Raw genomic sequence first — 21811 nt, 5'->3', positions numbered from 1 at the left:
CGCCCCCATCTTAGAAGCATAGAATCTTACACCACAGCGGTCTGCACAGAGTGGTATTAAACTGAGTGCACTGAAGCAGTGTTTTATTTGAGAATTTGGAGAGTGGGAGTCTCTGGTAAGTATGAGGTAAGTAATAGCTGTAAAGTGAAATTTAGTTTAACATTTTGATTTTAACTAGAACCTTAAAAACTGTAATTAACAGAAGCTGCCTGCCTGTGGTAGTTAACTGTCAGTCAGCTGTAAGTGTTTGCCTTGAATAGGCGCTCATCACCAGGAGCAGGGGAGCTGAGTAAACACTTGTAAATTGGGTGAGGCTCCTAGAGTATAAAAGTAAACAGTTCTGCAGAAGCACAGAGTGGTATTAAACAAAGTGCACTTAAACAGAGTGTTTAATTTGGGAATTTGGAGAATAGGAATTTGAGGAAGAGGGGGAAGGAGGTGCTGCTTTTTTAAAAATGTGTTTTTGGGATGCGAGTGTCGCCGGCAAGGCCAACATTTATTGCCCCTCCCTAATTTCCCTTGAGAAGGTGGTGGTGAGCCGCCTTCTTGAACCGCTGCAGTCCGTGTGGTGGAGGTGCTCCCACAGTGCTGTTAGGGAGTTCCAGAATTTTGACCCAGCGACGATGAAGGATCGGTGATATACTTCTAAGTCAGGATGGTGTGCGACTTGGAGGTGGTGGTGTTCCCATGCCCCTGCTACCCTTGTCCTTCTAGATGGAAGAGGTCGCGGGTTTGAGAGGTGCTGCCGAAGAAGCCTTGGCGAGTTGCTGCAGTGCATCTTGTAGATGGTACACACTGCAGTCACGGTACGCCGGTGGTGGAGGGAGTGAATGTTTAAGGTGGTGGATGGGGTGCCAATCAAGCGGGCTGCTTTGTCCTGGATGGTGTCGAGCTTCTTGAGTGTTGTGGAGCTGCACTCATCCAGGCAAGTGGAGAGTATTCCATCACACTCCTTACTTGTGCCTTGTAGATGGTGGAAAGGCTTTGGGGAATCAGGAGGTGAGACACTCGCCACAGAATACCCAGCCTCTGACCCGCTCACTGCCACAGTATTTATGTGGCTGGTCCAGTTAAGTTTCTGGTCAATGGTGACCCTCCCCAGGATGTTGATGTTGGTAGATTCGGCGATGGTAATGCCATTGAATGTCAAGGGGCGGTGGCTAGACACTCTCTTGTTGGCGATAGTAATTGCTTGGCAGTTGTGTGGCGTGAATGTTACCCGCCACTTATCAGCCCAAGCCTGAATGTCATCCAGGTCTTGTTGCATGCGGGCACGGACTGCTTCATTATCTGAGGAGTTGCGAATGGAACTGAACACTGTGCAGTCATCAGCAAACATCCTCACTTCTGACATTATGTTGGAGGGAAGGTCATTGATGAAGCAGCTGAAGATGGTTGGGCCCAGGACACTGCCCTGAGGAACTCCTGCAGCGATGTTCTGGGACTGAGATGATTCACCTTCAACAACCACAACCATCTTCCTTTGTGCTAGATATGACTCCAGCCAGTGCAGAGAACAGTAGCATAGTGGTCATGTTACTGGACTAGTAAACGAGGCCTGGACTAATGAGCCAGAGACGAGAGTTCAAATCCCACCACGGCAACTGGGGAATTTAAATTGTTAATTAAATAAACCTGGAATAAAAAGCTAGCATCAGCAATGGTGACGATGAAACTATTGAATTGTCGTAAAAACCCATCTAGTTTACTAATGTCCTTTAACATAAGAAATAGGAGCAGGAGTCAGCCATTCGGGCCCTCGAGCCTACTCCGCCATTCAATAAGATCATGGCTGATCTTCTACCTCATCTCCACTTCCCTGCACTATCCCCATATCCCTTGATTCTCTTAATATCCAAATATCTATCGATCTCTGTCTTGAATATACTCAACGACTGAGCCTCCACAGCCCTCTGGGGTAGAGAATTCCAAAGATTCACCACCTCCGAGTGAAGAAATTTCTCCACATTTCAGTCCTAATTCTGAAACACCTTATTCCGAGAACGTGACCCCTGGTTTTAGACTCCCCAGCCAGGGGAAACGTCTACCCTGTCAAGTCCTGTAAGAATTTTGTATGTTTCAATGAGATCACCTCTCAGTCTTCTAAACTCCAGAGAATATGGCCTAGTCTACTCAATCTCTCCTCATAGGACAATCCCCCCATCCCAGGAATCAGTCTGGTGAACCTTCAGGGAAGGAAATCTGCCGTCCTTACCCGGTCTGGCCGATATGCGACTCCAGACCCACAGCAATGTGGTTGACTCTTAACTGCCGTCTGAAATGGCCCAGCGAGACACTCAGTTGTACACAACCGCTACGAAAAACATTAATAAATAATAAGACCGGATGGACCACCCGGCACCGGCACACCCAGCCCAGTCGACCTTGCAAAGTCCTCCTCACTAACATCTGGGGACTTGTGCCAAAATTGGGAGAGCTGTCCCACAGACTGGTCAAGGAACAGCCTGACAGAGTCATACTCACAGAATCATATCTTTCAGCTAAAGTCCCAAACACCTCCATCACCGGGTATGTCCTGTCCCACCGGCAGGATAGACCCACGGGTGGCGGCACAGTGGTATACAGTCGGGAGGGACTGGCCCTGGGAGTCCTCAACATTGACTCCGGACCCCATGAAGTCTCATGGTTTCAGGTCAAGAACGGGCAAGGGCAACCTCCTGCTGATTACCACCTCCTGCCCTCCTACAGCTGATGAATCAGTACTCCTCCATGTTGAACACCAGTTGAAAGACACACAGTAGCAAGGGCACAGAATGTACTCTGGGTGGGGGACTTCAATGTCCATCACCAAGAGTGGCTCGGTAGCACCACTACTGACTGAGTTGGCCAAGTCCTGAAGGACACAGCTGCCGGACTAGGACGGCGGCAGGTGGTGAGAGAACCAACACGAGGGAAAAACCTATCTGACCTCGTCCTCACCAATCTACCTGTCATAGATCCATCTGTCCATGACAGCATTGGTAGCAGTGACCACCGCACAGTCCTTGTGGAGACGAAGTCCCATCTTCACACTGAGGACACCTTCCATCATGTTGTGTGGCACCACCACCGTGCTAAATGGGATAGATTCAGAACTGATCTAGCAGCTCAAGACTGGGCATCCATGAGGCGCTGTGGGCCATCAGCAGCAGCAGAATTGTATTCCACCACAATCTGTAACCTCGTGGCCCGACATATCCCTCACTCTACCATTACCACCAAGCCAGGGGACCAACCCTGGTTCAATGAGCAGCACCAGGCGTACCTAAGAATGAGGTGCCAATCTGGTGAAGCTGCAACACAGGACTACATGCATGCTAAACAGTTGAAGCAGCATGCTATACAGAGCTAAGTGATCCCACAATCAACTGATCAGGTCAAAGCTCTGCAGTCCTGCCACATCCAGTCATGAATGGTGGTGGACAATTAAACAACTAACAGGAAGAAGAGGCTCCATATCTCCATCCTCAATGATGGTGGAGCCCAGCACGTGAGAGCAAAAGACAAAGCTGAAGCGTTTGCAACCATCTGCAGCCAGAAGTGCCAAGTGGATGATCCATATCGGCCTCCTCCTGAGGTCCCCACCATCACAGAAGCCGGTCTTCAGCCAATTCGATTCACTCCACGTGATATCAAGAAACGGCTGAGTGCACTGGATACAGCAAAGGCTATGGGCCCCGACAACATCCCGGCTGTCGTGCTGAAGACTTGTGCTCCAGAACTAGCCACGCCTCTAGCCAAGCTGTTCCAGTACAGCTACAACACTGGCATCTACCCGACAATGTGGAAAACTGCCCAAGTATGTCCTGTCCACAAAAAGTAGGACAAATCCAATCTGACCAATTACCACCCCATCAGTCTACTCTCAATCGGTCAGCAAAGTGATGGAAGGTGTCGTCGACAGTGCTATCAAGTGGCACTTACTCACCAAAGACCTGCTCACCGATGCTCAGTTTGGGTTCTGCCAGGACCACTCGGCTCCAGACCTCATTACAGCCTTGGTCCAAACATGGACAAAGGAGCTGAATTCCAGAGGTGAGGTGAGAGTGACTGCCCTTGATATCAAGGCAGCATTTGACCGAGTGTGGCATCAAGGAGCCCTAGTAAAATTTGTCTCCACTATTTGTAGTGTTGTGTTACAGGGAAATATTTAATATAATTTACCCATAACATAATTTAGATCAAGTAGTCATGAAACTAAACTGTAAACCAAGTTACTTAAATATAAATTTAATTAAATAACACAAGGTCATATAGGGATGGCAGTGCAGGTGGTGTGCCGCAACTGCAGCATGTGGGAGTTTGTGGAGAGCATTGTGATCCCGGACAACCAGGTTTGCAGTAAGTGCCTGAATCTTGAGGAACTTCAGCTCAGAGTTGTTGAGCTGGAGTCTGAGGTGCAGACATTGCGGGGCATCAGGGAGGGGAGAGTTACCTGGACACTTTGATTCAGGAGGCAGTCACACCCCCTAGGTTAGGTAGTGGTACAGGTCTGGTTAGTGGTCAGGGACAGGAGGGTGTGACTGCAACTCAGGCAGGTAAGGGGACCCCAGGTGCAGTGCTGGAGGAGCCTCAGCCTTTGCCCTTGTCCAACAGGTATGAAGTTCTTGCTGCCTGTGTGGATGAGGGAAAAGCCTGCAGGATGGATCAGCAAGCTGACCATGGTGCAGGAGGCCATTCAAGTGGGGGGAGTGAAAGGGAATGCAGTTGTGGTAGGGGACAGTATAGTCAGGGGGATAGATACGATTCTCTGCAGCCGCGACCGGGAGTTCCGAAGGTTGTGTTGTCTGCCTGGTGCCAGGGTTAAAGACATCTCCTCGAGGCTGGAGAAGAACTTGGAGTAGGAGGGGGAGGAACCAATTGTCGTGGACCACATAGGAACCAACGTCATAGGTAGAACTAGGAATGAGGTTCTGCTGAGAGAGTTTGAGGAGTTGAGGTCCAAATTAAAAAGCAGAACCTCAAAAGGTAATAATCTCTGGATTGTTACCTGAGCCACGCACCAACTGGCATAGGGATAAGCAGATTAGAAGGTTAAATGCGAGGCTGAAAGAGTGGTGTGGGAGGCAGAGGTTCTGCTTCATGGGCCACTGGCACTAGTACTGGGGAAAGAGGGAGCTGTTCTGTTGGAATGGGCTCCACTTAAACCGGGCTGGGACCAGTGACCCGGAGAACTGAATAACTAGGGCAGTAGACGGGGCTTTAAACTAATGAAGTGGGGGTGGGAGGATTCAGGAAAGAGTAAATTTAAAAGCAGCGAGAGAAATGTCAAGGCTCGAGAGTAGAGCAGACTTCTGGGTAAAAATAAGCAGAGTGGGTCAGGAAGGGGCAGAGAGAGTAACAAAGGTAACACGGCATCATAACTAAGGTGACATCAGGGAAAAAGAGAAATAAGTCAAAGCTAAAGGCACAGTATCTGAATGCGCGAAACATTCGCAAAAAAAATAATAGCGCAAATAGAAATTAATAGGTTTGATCTAATAGCCATTACAGAGACGTGGTTGCAATGTGGCCAAGGTTGGGAACTAAATATTCCAGGATATTTAACTTTTAGAAGAGATAGGCAAAATGGAAAAGGAGGAGGGGTAGCCCTGATAATAAAGGATGGGATAAAGACAGTAGAGAGAAAGGATCTTAGCTCCGAAAATCAAGAAGTAGAATCAGTTTGGGTGGAGCTAAGAAACAGCAAGGGGCAGAAAACATTGGTGGGAGTTGTTTATAGGCCCCCAAAGTAGTTGTAATGTAGGGCAGAGTATAAATCAGGAAATTAGAGGCGTATGTAACAAGGGTAATACGGTAATCATGGGGGACTTTAATCTACATATAGACTGAGCAAACCAAATTTGCAGTAATAGTGTGGAGGACGAATTCATGGAATGTATACAAGATAGTTTTCTGGATCAGTATGTTGAGCAACCAACAGGGAACAGGCTATTTTAGATCTAGTATTGGGGAATGAGAAAGGGTTCATTAATAACCTTGTAATAAAGGGGCCTTTAGGGAAGAGTGACCATAATATGATAGAATTTTACATTCAGTTTGAAAGTGATTTAGTTAAATCCGAAACTAGGGCCTTAAATCTAAACAAAGCAAACTACGTAGGTAGGAGGGGCGAGTTGGCTAAGGTAGATTGGGAAACTACATTAAAAGGTATGATGGTCGACAAGCAATGGCTAGCATTTAAAGAATTAATACATAATTTACAACAAATATACATTCCTTTAAGGCACAAAAACCCCACAGGAAAAGTGGTCCAACCGTGGCTGACAAGAGAAGTTAAAGATAGTATTAGATCAAAGGAAGAGGCTTATAATGTTGCCAAAATATACCTGAGGATTGTACATAAGAACATGAGGCGATGAAGCAGGAGTCGGTCATTCGGCCCCTCGAGCCTGCTCCGCCATTCAATAAGATCATGGTTGATCTGATCTTGGCCTCAACTCCACTTCCCTGCCCACTCCGCATAACCCTTCGCTCCCTTATCTTCGGAAAATCTGTCCATCTCCACCTTAAATATATTCAATGACCCAGCCTCCACAGCTCTCTGGGGAAGAGAATTCCAAAGATTCACCACCCTCCGAGAAGAAATTCCTCCTCATTTCCAATTTAAAAGGGTTTCCCCTTATTCTGAAACTGTGCCCCCTAGTTCTAGATTCCCCCATGAGGGGAAACATCCTCTCTGCATCTACCCTTTCAAGCCCCTTCAGAATCTTATAAGTTTCAATAAGATCCGCTCTCATTCTTCTAAACTCCAATGAGTATAGGCCCAACCTGCTCAACCTTTCCTCATAAGACAACCCCTTCATCTCTGGAATCAACCTCGAGCCTTCTCTGAACTGCCTCCAATGCAAGTATATCCCTCCTTAAATAAGGAGACCAAAACTGTACGCAGTACTCTAGGCGTGGTCTCACCAGTGCCCTGTACAGTTGCAGCAAGACTTCCCTACTTTTATACTCCATCCCCCTTGCAATAAAGGCCAACATTCCATTTGCCTTCCTAATTACTTGCTGTACCTGCATGTTAACTGTTTGTGATTCATGTACAAGGACCCCCAGATCCCTCTGGACCTCAGCATTTTGTAATCTCTCCCCATTTAAATAATAATTTGCTTTTCTGTTTTTTACCAAAGTGGATAACCTCGCATTTTCCCACATTAAACTCCATCTGTCAGATTTTTGCCCACTCACTTAGCCTATCTATATCCCTTTGGAGATTCTTTGTGTCCTCCACACAATTTATTTTCCCACCTATCTTTGTATCATCAGTAAATTTGGCTACAATACACTCGATCCCTTCATCCAAGTCATTAATATAGATTGTAAATAGTTGAGGCCCCAGCATTGACCCCTGCAGCACCCCACTAGTTACAGTTTGCCAACCGGAAAATGACCCATTTATCCCGACTCTCTGTTTTCTGTTAGTTAGCCAATCCTCTATCCATCCATGCTAATATATTACCCCCAACCCCATGAGCTCTTATCTTGTGTAGTAACCTTTTATGTGGCACCTTATCGAACGCCTTCTGGAAATTCAAATACATGACATCTACTGGTTCCCCTTTATCCACCCTGCTCGTTACATCCAGCAAATTTGTCAAACATGATTTCCCTTTCATACTGATTGGACAAAGCAAATTGGCAAAGGTAGACTTGAGGAGGAGCTCTTAAGAGTGTATACGGGATGGTTTCTTGGAACAATATGTTGTGGAACCAACCAGGGAGCAGACTATTTGAAATCTGGTAATGTGTAACGAGGCTGGATTAATTAATGATTTCGAAGTGAAGGATCCTCTTGGGAAGAGTGATCATAGCATGGTAGGATTTCAAATTCAGTTTAAGGATGAGAAAGCTAGGTCTCAAACTAGTGTCCTGAACTTAAACAAAGGTAATTACAAAGGTATGAAGGCAGACTTGGTTAAAGTGGACTGGGAAACTATATTACAGGGTAAGACTGTAAAGACTCTTTGGAATTCTCTACCCCAGAGCTGTGGATGCTCAGTCGTTGAGTAAATTCAAGACAGAGGTCGATAAATTTTTGAGAACTAAGGAACATGGGGATAGTGCGGGAAGGTGGAGTTGAGGTCGAAGATCAGCCATGATCTTTTTGAATGGCGGAGCAGGCTCGAAGGGCCAAATGGCCGACTCCTGCTACTACTGCTTATGTTCTTATGTGATGTTGACAGAGGGAGGCTGTTTAGCCATCGTGCCTGTGCTGGCTATTTGAAAGAGCTCGCCAATTAGTCCCACTCCCCCGGCCCTTTCCCTGTAGCTTCACAAATTTCTCCTTTTCAAGTATTTATCCAATTCCCTTTTGAGTCCAGACTCAAATCAGCCAATCAGATCAAAGATTGAACCCGGGACATTCCTGGTGGATTTCTACAGCAACGATGCAGATCCCCACTGAGTCACCAGGGCAGTCCCGGTCTTTTATCTTTGCCCAGACAGTGCCAGGTAACTAACACACACTCAGATTACCAGGTAACTAACACACACTCAGATTACCAGGTAACTAACACACACTCAGATTACCAGGTAACTAACAAACACACAACCAGGTAACTAACTCTCACCTTGAAGCGTGCAGGCAGCGATCGCAATAACTTGACTTTGATCGATAAGCCAATCAGTGTGGCCATACTACAGTGAGGGATTGTGGGAGTGAAGGCCACCGACACACTGTTCTCTTGATCAGTTACCTGGGCAGAGAAAAAAAGTAAATTCAGCACAGCTCATGGGGAATCTTGGTGCTCACCATCCCTTTCAAAGGCCAAGCCCACCAAGGGTCTTAAAGTGGCAGAGAGAGAGAGGCGGAAAGGTTTAGGGAGGGAATTCCAGGGTTTAGCGCCTAGGCAGCTGAAGGCACAGCCGCCAATGGTAGGTGATTAAAATCGGGGATGCGCAAGAGGCCAGAATTGGAGGAGTGCCGATATCTCGGAGGGTTGTATGGCTGGAGGAGGTTACAGAGATAGGGAGGGGTGAGGCCACGGAGGAATTTGAAAACTGAGGCGTTGCCGGACCGGGAGCCAATGTAGGTCAGCGAGCACAGGGGGTGATGGGTGCGAGTTAGAATACAGGCAGCAGAATTTTGGTTCTCTCCTGGTTAGAACTCAGTGATGTCAGAACCTCTGACTGCAGCTCCACTGCTCGCAGCTTCCCTCTCACACAGAAGAAATCATTTTGTACAAAATGTGCATTGATGCTGATTTATACACCACTGACTGGGTCTATTTATATTGCGGTAGTCACCCAGCACATGTACAAATGATTCAATTTAAATAACTTGTTTATATCCACCTTATCCACACCTCTCAATACTTGTAGACCCAAAGCATGTCTCAAAGTGCTTTACAGCCAATTAATAACTTTTGAAGTGTTGTCACTGTTGTAATACAGGAAACCCAGCAAGCTCCCACAAACAGCAATGTGATAATGACCAGATAATGTTTTTTTTTTATGGTGGTTGAGGGATGAATATTGGCCAGGACACTGGGGATAACTCCCCTGCTCTTCTTCGAAATAGTGCCATAAGGTCTTTTACGTCTGTCTGAGAGAGCAGATGGGGCCTCGGTTTAACGTCTCATCCGAAAGATGGCTCCTCCGACCTCAGCACTGCACTGGGATTACGTGCTCAAGTCTCTGGAGTGGGACTCAAACCCTCGACCTTCTGACTCAGACGAGTGTGTTACCCACTGTCACGGCTGACAGTTTGAGAGAATTGTCAGGCACTCCCCAACTGGTTTCCTCCAGTGAATAGTTGCTTGAACCTGTATTTATAATTTATTCCCAATGCCTGAAATCATAACGTAATCTTATTTTAAAACACTCTCCTCCATTAGAACACACTTACATTAACCCGCAGCTGTTCTACAACATTTAGCTCCTCGAGGCTCAGTGGGTGTTCTGGGTCGTTGATCGATCTGATCAGATGTAGGACGTTAAGGAAAGTTTCTGTGTTAACAACATTCACTCAGGGGCTGTGCCACCAGGCTCCACCCCTTTATTAGAGGTGAGGCTGTCAGCTGTTAACGGGGCTGAGAGGCACGATTGATTTTACAGGTTTTGGACCGAAAACAACACGATTGAATTCCCGCTCCCCAAAAATGTTCCTGGTCTGAGCCGTCCCACCAGAGGGGCACGAGGCTCGTCAACCACAACTTGCATTTATATAGCGCCTTTAACGTAATAAAATGTCCCACGGCGCTTCACAGGAGCGTAATCAAAAAACTAAATTTGACGAAGCCATATAAGGAGATATTACGACAGGTGAGTCAAAGAAGTAGGTTTAAAGGAGCGTCTTAAAGGAGGAGAGAGAGGTAGAGAGGCAGAGAGGTTTAGGGAGGGAATTCCAGAGCTAGGCAGCTGAAGGCACGGCTGCCAATGGTGTAGCGATTAAAATTGGGAATGATCAAAAGGTCAGAATAGGCGGATCGCAGACATCTAGGCAGATTATAGGGCTAGAGGAGGTTACAGAGATAGAGCAGGGTGAGGACCATGGAGGGATTTGAAAATAAGGTCGAGAACTTTAAAATCGAGGTGTTGCTTAACCGGGAGCCAATGAGTGCAGTCCCACCCAGCTGGATGACGGTGGAGAGGCCTTGGAGCAGAATTGTGTGGTCAACCGTGTCAAAGGCTACAGACAGGTCCAGTAGGACGAGAAGGGCTAGATTACCTTTGTTGCAGTCAATTAGGATGTTGTTTGTAACCTTGTAAGAGCAGCTTCAGTACTGTGGCAGGGGCGGATTCAAACAAGGAGTTCTGAGAAAGATGGGCACGGATTTGGGAGCTAACAACACGTTCAAGAACTTTGGAGAGGAAAGGGAGTTTGGCGGTGGGGTGATAGTTTGCAAGGATGGAGGGCTCAAGGGTTGACTTGAGGAGAGGGGTGATAACAGCAGATTTGAAGGGGGACAGTACCCGAGGAGAGAGAACCGTTAACAATGTCCGCTAACATGTGAGCCAGGAAAGAAAGTTGGGTGGCCAGCAATTTAGTAGGAATAGGGTCGAGAGAGCAGGAGGTCAGTCTCATTGACAAGATGAGCTTTGAAAGGGCAAGAAGGGAGACATGAGAGAAATAAGCAAAGTTAGTGTCAGGGCAGGGGGAAAATGGAGAGGAAGTAAGGTCTGGTGGGCTCAGGGAGGGAGGGAATTGAAAGCAGAAGCAGTTGAACGGATGTTGTTGATTTTTTAACAAAGAAGTCCATGAGCTCCTCACATTCATTGTTGGAGGTGAGAGGAGGAGGAGGCGGGGAGAGTGGTTTGAGAAGACCGTTAGCGGTGGAGAAGCCTGGTGTTATTTTTGCCATCCTGGATGGTCTCGGAATAGTGGGCGGTCTTAGTGATGGAGGGCAGGACCCGGTAGTGCTCGATATGACCTAGCCAAATCTGGTGATGGATGATTAGACCAGTGTCCACCGAAGACATTCAAGTCTGCATCCCTTGGTCCGGAGATGAGGGGTATACCGGGGGAACGGCTAGGGCGAGAGAGTGTAATGGTTTTAGTGAGGACAAGGGCATCAATGGAGAGGGTGCGATTTAGTCAGTCAGTAGCTGCAGAGAGGGCATCGAGAATAGTAGGCCAAAGGCTAGGTAGTTGGGAATTAGAAAGTGCAGTGGTAAGGGACTTGAGGGAGTGTTTTTTCCCGGGGCGGATACGAAAAGCATGGGTTTAGGAGAGGGAAGGCAATATGGGTAGCGAATGATAAGGAAATGGTTGCTGATTTCCTTATCAGTGATGGTGATAGGGGGGAATAGGGAGGCCGTGTGAGATGGTTCGAGGGGGTGACCGTGTTTATGGGTGGGGGGGATTGACATGAAGGGAGAGATTAAGGGAGGAAAGGAGGGCAGTGAACTCAGGAGAGGGAGCAAGAAGAGTTGAGGTTGAAAGCACCGAGAAGTCACTCGGTGCAGAGGCAGAGGGAGAAAAGCAGAGAAGATATGAGAAAATTGGTGTGGTATTTGGGAGGGTGGCACAGAATAAGGACTTTAAAAGAGAAACGCGAGGGGTAGAACAAGGCGAGATGCTCGAAGGAGGTGGTGCCGGAGGAGTAGGGAGACAGACCGAGGTGTGATTTAGTTACAAGGGCTACACCACCAAGGCGTGGAATATGGTGGAAAGCATAGCCAAACTCAAAATAAAGAGGAATAAGAAGTGTCAGTGGTTCAGAAAGACCCCTGCGCCCCGTAACCTGTCTCCCAGAGCCTGTATACTCCAATAACACAGCTAACAACTCGTGTGAAACTGCTCCCGGCCCCTTGTAACCCCCTCTACTGCCCCACCTACCCGGGCCTAGTAACCCCACTCCCCACTTCTACTGCCCCACCTACCCGGGCCTAGGAACCCCGCTCCCTCCTCTCCCTGGGCCTGTGACTCCCGCTCCCCCCCGGGCCTGTGACCCCCGCTCCCCCCTCTCCCCGGGCCCGTGACCCCCCCCTCTCCCCGGGCCCGTGACCCCCCCCCCCTCTCCCCGGGCCCGTGACCCCCCCCCCCTCTCCCCGGGCCCGTGACCCCCCCCCCTCCCCCCAGGCCCGTGACCCCCACCCCTCTCCCCGGGCCTGTGACCCCCACCCCTCTCCCCGGGCCTGTGACCCCCACCCCTCTCCCCGGGCCTGTGACCACCCCGCCCACTCCGGGCTTGTGACCCCACCTCCCCGCTCCCCCCTCTCTCCGGGCCTGTAACCACCCCCCACCCCTCCCCGGGCCCGTGACACCCCCCCACCCCTCCCCGGGCCCGTGACACCCCCCCCCACCCCTCCCCGGGCCCGTGACACCACCCCCCCCCCCTACCCCTCCCCGGGCCCGTGACACCCCCCCCCCACCCCTCCCCGGGCCCGTGACACCCCCCCCCCCCACCCACCCCTCCCCGGGCCCGTGACACCCCCCCCCACCACCTCTCCCCGGGCCCCCCACCCCTCCCCGGGCCCGTGACACGCCGCCCCACCCCTCCCCGGGCCCGTGACACCCCCCCCCTCCCCGGGCCCGTGACACCCTCCCCCTCCCTCTCCCTCTCCTCCCCGGGCCCGTGACACCCACCCCCTCCCCCTCCCTCTCCTCCCCGGGCCCGTGACACCCCCCCCCCCTCCCCCTCCTCCCCGGGCCCGTGACACCCCCCCCTCCCCCTCCCTCTCCTCCCCGGGCCCGTGACACCCCCCCTCCCCCTCCTCCCCGGGCCCGTGACACCCCCCCCTCCCCCTCCCTCTCCTCCCCGGGCCCGTGACACCCCCCCCCCTCCCTCTCCTCCCCGGGCCCGTGACACCCCCCCCCCCTCCCTCTTCTCCCCGGGCCCGTGACACGCCCGCCCCCCCCCCTCCCCGTCTCCTCCCCGGGCCCGTGACACCCTCCCCCTCCCTCTCCTCCCCGGGCCCGTGACACCCACCCCCTCCCCTTCCCTCTCCTCCCCGGGCCCGTGACACCCACCCCCTCCCCCTCCCTCTCCTCCCCGGGCCCGTGACACCCCCCCCCTCCCTCTCCTCCCCGGGCCCGTGACACGCCCGCCCCCCCCCTCCCCGTCTCCTCCCCGGGCCCGTGACACCCTCCCCCTCCCTCTCCCTCTCCTCCCCGGGCCCGTGACACCCACCCCCTCCCCCTCCCTCTCCTCCCCGGGCCCGTGACACCCACCCCCTCCCCCTCCCTCTCCGGGCCCGTGACACCCCCCCTCCCCCTCCCTCTCCTCCCCGGGCCCGTGACACCCCCCCCCTCCTCCCCGGGCCCGTGACACCCCCCCCCTCCCTCTCCCTCTCCTCCCCGGGCCCGTGACACGCCCCCCCCCCCTCCCCGTCTCCTCCCCGGGCCCGTGACACCCTCCCCCTCCCTCTCCCTCTCCTCCCCAGGCCCGTGACACCCACCCCCCCTCTCCTCCCCGGGCCCGTGACACCCCCCCCCCTCTCCTCCCCGGGCCCGTGACACCCCCCCTCCCTCTCCTCCCCGGGCCCGTGACACCCCCCCTCCCTCTCCTCCCCGGGCCCGTGACACCCCCCCCTCCCCCTCCCTCTCCTCCCCGGGCCCGTGACACCCCCCCCCTCCCTCTCCTCCCCGGGCCCGTGACACCCCCCCCCCCCTCCCTCTCCTCCCCGGGCCCGTGACACCCCCCCCCCCCTCTCCCTCTCCTCCCCGGGCCCGTGACACGCCCCCCCCCCCCTCCCCGTCTCCTCCCCGGGCCCGTGACACCCTCCCCCTCCCTCTCCCTCTCCTCCCTGGTCCCGTGACACCCACCCCCCCTCTCCTCCCCGGGCCCGTGACACCCCCCCCTCTCCTCCCCGGGCCCGTGACACCCCCCTCCCCCTCCCTCTCCTCCCCGGGCCCGTGACACCCCCCCCTCTCCTCCCCGGGCCCGTGACACCCCCCCCTCCCTCTCCTCCCCGGGCCCGTGACACGCCCCCCCCCCTCCCCGGGCCCGTGACACCCTCCCCCTCCCTCTCCTCCCCGGGCCCGTGACACCCACCCCCCCTCTCCTCCCCGGGCCCGTGACACCCACCCCCCCTCTCCTCCCCGGGCCCGTGACACCCCCCCTCCCCCTCCCTCTCCTCCCCGGGCCCGTGACACCCCCCCCCCCTCTCCTCCCCGGGCCCGTGACACCCCCCCTCCCCCTCCCTCTCCTCCCCGGGCCCGTGACACCCCCCCCCCTCTCCTCCCCGGGCCCGTGACATCCCCCCTCCCCCTCCCTCTCCTCCCCGGGCCCGTGACACCCCCCCCCCCTCCCTCTGCTCCCCGGGCCCGTGACACGCCCCCCCCCCCTCCCCGTCTCCTCCCCGGGCCCGTGACACCCTCCCCCTCCCTCTCCCTCTCCTCCCCGGGCCCGTGACACCCCCCCCTCCCCCTCCCTCTCCTCCCCGGGCCCGTGACACCCTCCCCCTCCCTCTCCCTCTCCTCCCCGGGCCCGTGACACCCCCCCCTCCCCCTCCCTCTCCTCCCCGGGCCCGTGACACCCCCCCCCTCCCCCTCCCTCTCCTCCCCGGGCCCGTGACACCACCCCCCTCCTCCCCGGGCCCGTGACACCCCCCCCCCTCCCTCTCCTCCCCGGGCCCGTGACACGCCCCCCCCCCTCCCCGTCTCCTCCCCGGGCCCGTGACACCCTCCCCCTCCCTCTCCCTCTCCTCCCCGGGCCCGTGACACCCACCCCCCCTCTCCTCCCCGGGCCCGTGACACCCACCCCCCCTCTCCTCCCCGGGCCCGTGACACCCACCCCCCCCTCTCCTCCCCGGGCCCGTGACACCCACCCCCCCTCTCCTCCCCGGGCCCGTGACACCCCCCCCCTCCCCCTCCCTCCCTCTCCTCCCCGGGCCCGTGACACCCACCCCCCCCTCTCCTCCCCGGGCCCGTGACACCCACCCCCCCTCCCCTCCCCGGGCCCGTGACACCCACCCCCCCTCTCCTCCCCGGGCCCGTGACACCCACCCCCCCTCTCCTCCCCGGGCCCGTGACACCCACCCCCCCTCTCCTCCCCGGGCCCGTGACACCCCCCCCCCCCCTCCCCTCCCCGGGCCCGTGACACCCCCCCCCCCTCCCCTCCCCGGGCCCGTGACACCCCCCCTCCCTCTCCTCCCCGGGCCCGTGACACCCCCCCTCCCTCTCCTCCCCGGGCCCGTGACACCCCCCCTCCCTTTCCTCCCCGGGCCCGTGACACCACCCCCCCCTCCCTCCCTCTCCCTCTCCTCCCCGGGCCCGTGACACCCACCCCCCCTCTCCTCCCCGGGCCCGTGACACCCCCCCCCCCCTCCCCTCCCCGGGCCCGTGACACCCCCCCCCTCCCCTCCCCGGGCCCGTGACACCCCCCCTCCCTCTCCTCCCCGGGCCCGTGACACCCCCCCTCCCTCTCCTCCCCGGGCCCGTGACACCCCCCCTCCCTTTCCTCCCCGGGCCCGTGACACCACCCCCCCTCCCTCCCTCCCCGTCTCCTCCCCGGGCCCGTGACACGCGCCCCCCCCCCCTCCCCTCCCCGTCTCCTCCCCGGGCCCGTGACACGCCCCCCCCCCTCCCCGTCTCCTCCCCGGGCCCGTGACACCCACCCCCCCTCTCCTCCCCGGGCCCGTGACACCCCCCCCCCCCTCCCCTCCCCGGGCCCGTGACACCCCCCCCCCTCCCCTCCCCGGGCCCGTGACACCCCCCCCTCCCTCTCCTCCCCGGGCCCGTGACACCCCCCCCTCCCTCTCCTCCCCGGGCCCGTGACACCCCCCCCTCCCTTTCCTCCCCGGGCCCGTGACACCACCCCCCCCTCCCTCCCTCCCGTCTCCTCCCCGGGCCCGTGACACGCGCCCCCCCCCCCCTCCCCTCCCCGGGCCCGTGACACGCCCCCCCCCCTCCCCCGTCTCCTCCCCGGGCCCGTGACACGCCCCCCCCCCCCTCCCCGTCTCCTCCCCGGGCCCGTGACACCCACCCCCCCCCTCTCCTCCCCGGGCCCGTGACACCCACCCCCCCCTCTCCTCCCCGGGCCCGTGACACCCTCCCCCTCCCCCCGGGGGGCCTCTAACTCCAGCCCCAGGCCTCAGCCACCCCCGGCTCCTCCTCCTCCATCCTCAGCCTCTCCCCGCCGCCGGATATCGAAGATCTCCCGGTCGTCGATAGCGTCGGCCGCTTGCTCGTCCTGCTCGCGGGCGGTGAGCGGCCGCTCGGAGCTGCGGCCGTAGATGAGCGGATTGGCGTTCTCCAGCCGCGGCCCGGCCGCCATGACAGCCAGCCCACCCGCGCGCGCACACTGCTCCGGGTCAGAGGCCGCGCGCTCCCATTCGCCGGGCGAGGGGGGAGGCGTGGCCCGAGCAGTGGGCGTGGCCTGGGGCGGTGGGCGGGGCTTGGGGATGAGGGCGGGGCCGCGGGCGGGGCGGCTGAGCTGTCAATCTCAGCTGTCAATCACCCAGTGCAGCAGATTCAATCGTGACTTGCAAAATGTAATTGGGTAAATACTTGAAAAGCAAAGTTTGCAGGCCTGTGGGGAACAAGCAGGGGACTAGAATCATAGAATGGTTACAGCACAGAAGGAGGCCATTTAAAAGGGGTCGGGACAGAGTAAGAACATAAGAAATAGGAGCAGGATGCGGCCCTTCAGCCCTTCGAGCCTGCTCCGCCATTCAATAAGATCATGGCTGATCTTCTGCCTCAACTCCATTCACCGGCCCTATCGCCATATCCCTTGATGCCCTTACTAGTCAGAAATCTATCGATCTCTGTCTTGAATATACCCAATGACTGAGCCTCCACAGCCCTCTGGGGTAGAGAATTCCAGAGATTCAGCACACTCTGGGTGAAGAAATTTCTTCTCATCTCAGTCCTGAATGGCCTACCCTTTTATCCTGAGGCTGTGGCCCCTGGTTCTAGACTCCCCCAGCCAAGGGAAACATTCTCCCAGCATCCATCCTATCAAGCCCTGTAATAATTTTGTATGCTTCAATGAGATCCATAGAAACATAGAAGATAGGAGCAGGAGTTGGCCATTCGGCCCCTCAAGCCTGCTCTGCCATTCAGTGCGATCATGGCTGATCATCCAAATTCAGTACCCGGTCCCTGCCTTCTCCCCATATCCCTTGATCCCTTTAGCCTTAAGAAATATATCTAACTCCCTCTTGAATATATTTAATGAATTGTCCTCTACTGCCTTCTGTGGTAGAGAATTCCACAGGTTCACCACTCTCTGGGTGAAGAAATTCCTCCTAATTTCTGTCCTAAATGGCTTACCCCTTATCCTTAGACTGTGACCCCTGGTTCTGGACTCCCCGACCATCGGGAACATCCTGCATCTAGTCTGTCGAGTCCTGTTAGAATTTTATAAGTTTCAATGAGATCCCCTCATTCTTCTAAACTCCAGCGAGTATAAGCCCAATCGACCCAATCTCTCCTCATACGTCATTCCTGCCATCCCAGGTATCAGTCTGGTGAATCTTCGCTGCACTCCCTCCATGGCAAGAACATCCTTCCTCAGATAAGGCGACCAAAACTGCACACAATACTCAAGGTGTGGTCTCACCAAGGCCCTGTACAACTGCAGCAAGACATCATTGTTCCTGTACTCGAACCCTCTTGCTACGAAGGCCAACATACCATAAATACTTGAAAAGCAAAAGTTGCAGGGCTGTGGAGAACAAGCAGGGGACTAGAACCATAGTATGATAACAAAATACTGCGGATGTTGGAAATCCGAAATAATAACAGAAAATGCTAGAAAAACTCAGCAGGCCAGGCAACATCTGTGGAGAGAGAAATAGAGTCAACGTTTCAGGTTGAAACCCTTTGTCAAGACGAGAATCATAGAATGGTTACAGCACAGAAGGAGGCCATTTAAAAGGGGTCGGGACAGTGTAAGAACATAAGAAATAGGAGCAGGAGTCGGCCATTCGGCCCTTCAAGCCTGCTCTGCCATTCAATGAGATCATGGCTGATCTTCTACCTCAACTCCATTCACCGGCCCTATCGTCATATCCCTTGATGCCTTTACTAGTCAGAAATCTATCGACTTCTGTTTTGAATATACCCAATGACTGAGCCTCCACAGCCCTCTGGGGTAGAGAATTCCAAAGATTCACCACCCTCTGTGTGAAGAAATTTCTTCTCATCTCAGTCCTGAATGGCCTACCCTTTATCTTGAGGCTGTGGCCCCTGGTTCTAGACTCCCCAGCCAAGGGAAACATTCTCCCAGCATCCATCCTATCAAGCCCTGTAATAATTTTGTATGCTTCAATGAGATCCCCTCTCATTCTTCTGAATTCAAGAGAATACAGGCCTAGTTTACTCAATCTCTTCTCATACGATAGTCCCCGCCATCCCAGGAATCAATCTCGTGAATCTTCGTTGCACCCCCTCTATGGCAAGTATATCCTTCCTTAGGTAAGTAGATAAGAGAGAAACTGTTCCCATTGGCGGAAGGGTCGAGAACCAGAGGACACAGATTTAAGGTGATTGGCAGAAGAACCAAAGGCGACATGAGGGAAAACTTTTTACGCAGCGAGTGGTTATGATCTGGAATGCACTGCCTGAAAGGGTGGTGGAGGCAGATTCAATCGTGGCTTTCAAAAGGGAGTTGGATAAATACCTGAAGGAAATTTTTTTTGCAGGGCTACGGGGCAAGGGTGGAGGAGTGGGACTAGCTGAAGTGCTCTTGCAGAGAGCTGGCACGGGCTCGACGGGCCGAATGGCCTCCTTCTGTGCTGTAACCATTCTCTGATTCTATGATTCATTCGGCCCATCGAGCCCGTGCCGGCTCTCTACAAGAGCACTTCAGCTAGTCCCACTCCCCCGCCCTTTCCCCGTAGCCCTGCAATATTTTTTTCTTCAGGTACTTATCCAACTCCCTTTTGAAAGCCACTAATTAAAAGTGGAGGAGCGGAGAGATTTGTAGATTCAGACTCATAGGAACACAGGAACAAGAGGAGGCCATTCAGCCCCTCGAGCCTGCTTCGCCATTCAATGAGATCATGGCTGATCTGTGACCTAACTCTATATACCCGCCTTTGCCCCATATCCTTTAATACCTTTGGTTAACAAAAAATCTATCAATCTCAGATTTAACTCGGCTGCCCGTGTCCTAACTCACACCAAGTCCCGTTCGCCCATCACCCCTGTGCTCGCTGACCTTCATTGGCTCCCAGTTAAGCAACACCTCGATTTCAAAATTCTCATCCTTGTTTTCAAATCTCTCCATGGCCTCGCCCCTCCCTATCTCTGTAATCTCCTTCAGCCCCACAACCCCCTGAGATATCTGCGCTCCTCTAATTCTGGCCTCTTGCGCATCCCTGATTATAATCGCTCCACCATCGGCGGCTGTGCCTTCAGCTGCCTGGGCCCAAAGCTCTGTAATTTCTGCCTAAACCTCTCCACCTCGCTCCCTCTCTCTCCTCCTTTAAGACGCTCCTTAAAACCGACCTCTTTGACCAAGCTTTTGGTCACCTGCCCTAATTTATCCTTATGTGGATCGGTGTCAAATTTTTCATCTTAAAATATTCCTGTGAAGCACCTTGGGACGTTTTACTACATTAAAGGTGCTATATAAATACAAGTTGTTGTTAAAATTAATAATTGATCTCGCATCAATTCCCATTTGCAGAAGAGAGTTCCAAACTTCTACCACCCTTTGTGTGTAGAAGTGTTTCCTAACTTCACTCCTGAAAGGTCTGGCTCTAATTTTTAGACTATGCCCCCGAGTCCGAGACTCCCCAACCAGCAGAAATAGTTTCTCTCTCTCTACCCTATCTGTTCCCCTTAATATCTTGAAAACTTCGATCAGATCACCCCTTAACCTTCTAAATTCTTGGGAATACAACCCTAGTTTGTGTAATCTCTCCTCGTAATTTAACCCTTGAAGACTTTCAAAGTTGATCAAGACGTGGGATTGTAGGTTTTATAAATAGGGGCTTTGAGTACAAAGAGGGATTGGTAAACCTGTACTAACCATTGTTTAAACTGTAGTTAGAATATCATGTCAAGTTTTGAAAAGAAATAACATGTTTCACAGCACAGGCATGATGGGCTAAATGGCCTCCTTCTGTGCTGTATCACAGGACTACATCGGATATACGGCACAGAAACAGGCCATTCGGCCCAACCAGTCCATGCCGGCGTTTATGCTCCACTCGAGCCTCCTCCCGTCTTTCCTCATCTAAATCTGTCAGTGTAACCCTCTATTCCCTTCTCTCTCATATGCTTGTCCAGCCTCCCCTTAAATGTATCGATACTATTCGCCTCAACCACTCCCTGTGGGAGCGAGTTCCACATTCTCACCATTCTCTGGGTAAAGGGGTTTCTCTTGAATTCCCGATTGGATTTCTGGGTGACTATCTTATATTGATGGCCTCTAGTTATGCTCTTCCCCACAAGTGGAAATAGTCTCTCTGTATCCACTCTTCCAAAACCTCTATTAGGTCACCCCTCAGCCTTCTTTTTTAAGAGAAAAGAGACCCAGCCTGTTCATCCTTTCCTGATATGTGTAAACCCTCATATTTCTGGAATCATCCTTGTAAATCTTCTCTGCACCCTCTCCAGTGCCGCTATATCCTTTTTATAATATGGTGACCAGAACTGTACACAGTTCTCGAAGTGTGGTCTAACCAAGGTTCGATACAGGCCAGGATACCGGCAGGGCAGACCCATCAGGGTTGGTGGCACAGTGGTATACATTCGGGAAGGAGTGGCCATGGGAGTCCTCAACATTGACTCCGGACCCCATGAAGTCTCATGGCTTCAGATCAAGCATGGGCAAGGAAACCTCCTGCTGATTACCACCTACCGCCCTCCCTCAGCTGATGAATCAGTACGCCTCCATGTTGAACACCACTTGGAAGAAGCACTGAGAGTAGCAAGGGCACAGAATGTACTCTGGGTGGGGGACTTCAATGTCCATCACCAAGAGTGGCTCGGTAGCACCACTACTGACCGAGCTGGCCGAGTCCTGAAGGACATAACTGCCAGTCTGGGCCTGTGGCAGGTGGTGAGAGAACCAACACGAGGGAAAAACCTACTTGACCTCGTCCTCACCAATCTACCTGTCGCAGATGCATCTGTCCATGACAGCATTGGTAGCAGTGACCACTGCACAGTCATTGTGGAGACGAAGTCCTTTCTTCACACTGAGGACACCCTCCGTCATGTTGTGTGGCACCACCAACGTGCTAAATGGGATAGATTCAGAACAGATCTAGCAGCTCAAAACTGGGCATCCATGAGGCGCTGTGGGTCATCAGCTGCTACAGAATTGTATTCCTCTACAATCTGTAACCTCATGGCCTGGCATATCCCTCACTCTACCATTACCATCAAGCCAGGGGACCAACCCTGGTTCAATGAGGAGTGTAAAAGAGCATGTCAGGAGCAGCACCAGGCATACCTAAAAATGCA

General features: G+C 54.0%; 1 protein-coding gene across 4 annotated transcripts in view; it reads right to left on the bottom strand.

Annotated features, from left to right (window-relative positions):
- ciao2b (cytosolic iron-sulfur assembly component 2B) overlaps positions 1 to 16691 on the bottom strand; it is a 49252-nt gene extending 32561 nt beyond the window's left edge. For 3 of the 4 annotated variants that reach the window (XR_015078874.1, XM_085991888.1, XM_085991887.1), the window contains exons 1-3: positions 16535 to 16691; positions 9848 to 9927; positions 8571 to 8696 (exon numbers count right to left, since the gene is read on the bottom strand). Coding sequence is in view for 3 of the 4 variants with exons in the window: in XM_085991888.1 (XP_085848014.1) it covers positions 8571 to 8696; positions 9848 to 9927; positions 16535 to 16661 (333 nt within the window). In the remaining variant the exon portion in view is untranslated. The remainder of the gene's footprint in view (positions 1 to 8570; positions 8697 to 9847; positions 9928 to 16534) is intronic. The other variant, XM_085991886.1, reaches the window with a different exon arrangement.
- Positions 16692 to 21811: the final 5120 nt, after the last annotated feature.

Source organism: Somniosus microcephalus, chromosome 6, assembly GCF_052327205.1.
Source record: "Somniosus microcephalus isolate GS21.2 chromosome 6, FLI_Smic_1.0, whole genome shotgun sequence".
In the NCBI taxonomy this organism is placed as follows: domain Eukaryota; kingdom Metazoa; phylum Chordata; class Chondrichthyes; order Squaliformes; family Somniosidae; genus Somniosus; species Somniosus microcephalus.
This window is presented reverse-complemented; position numbering and strand designations above follow the sequence as displayed.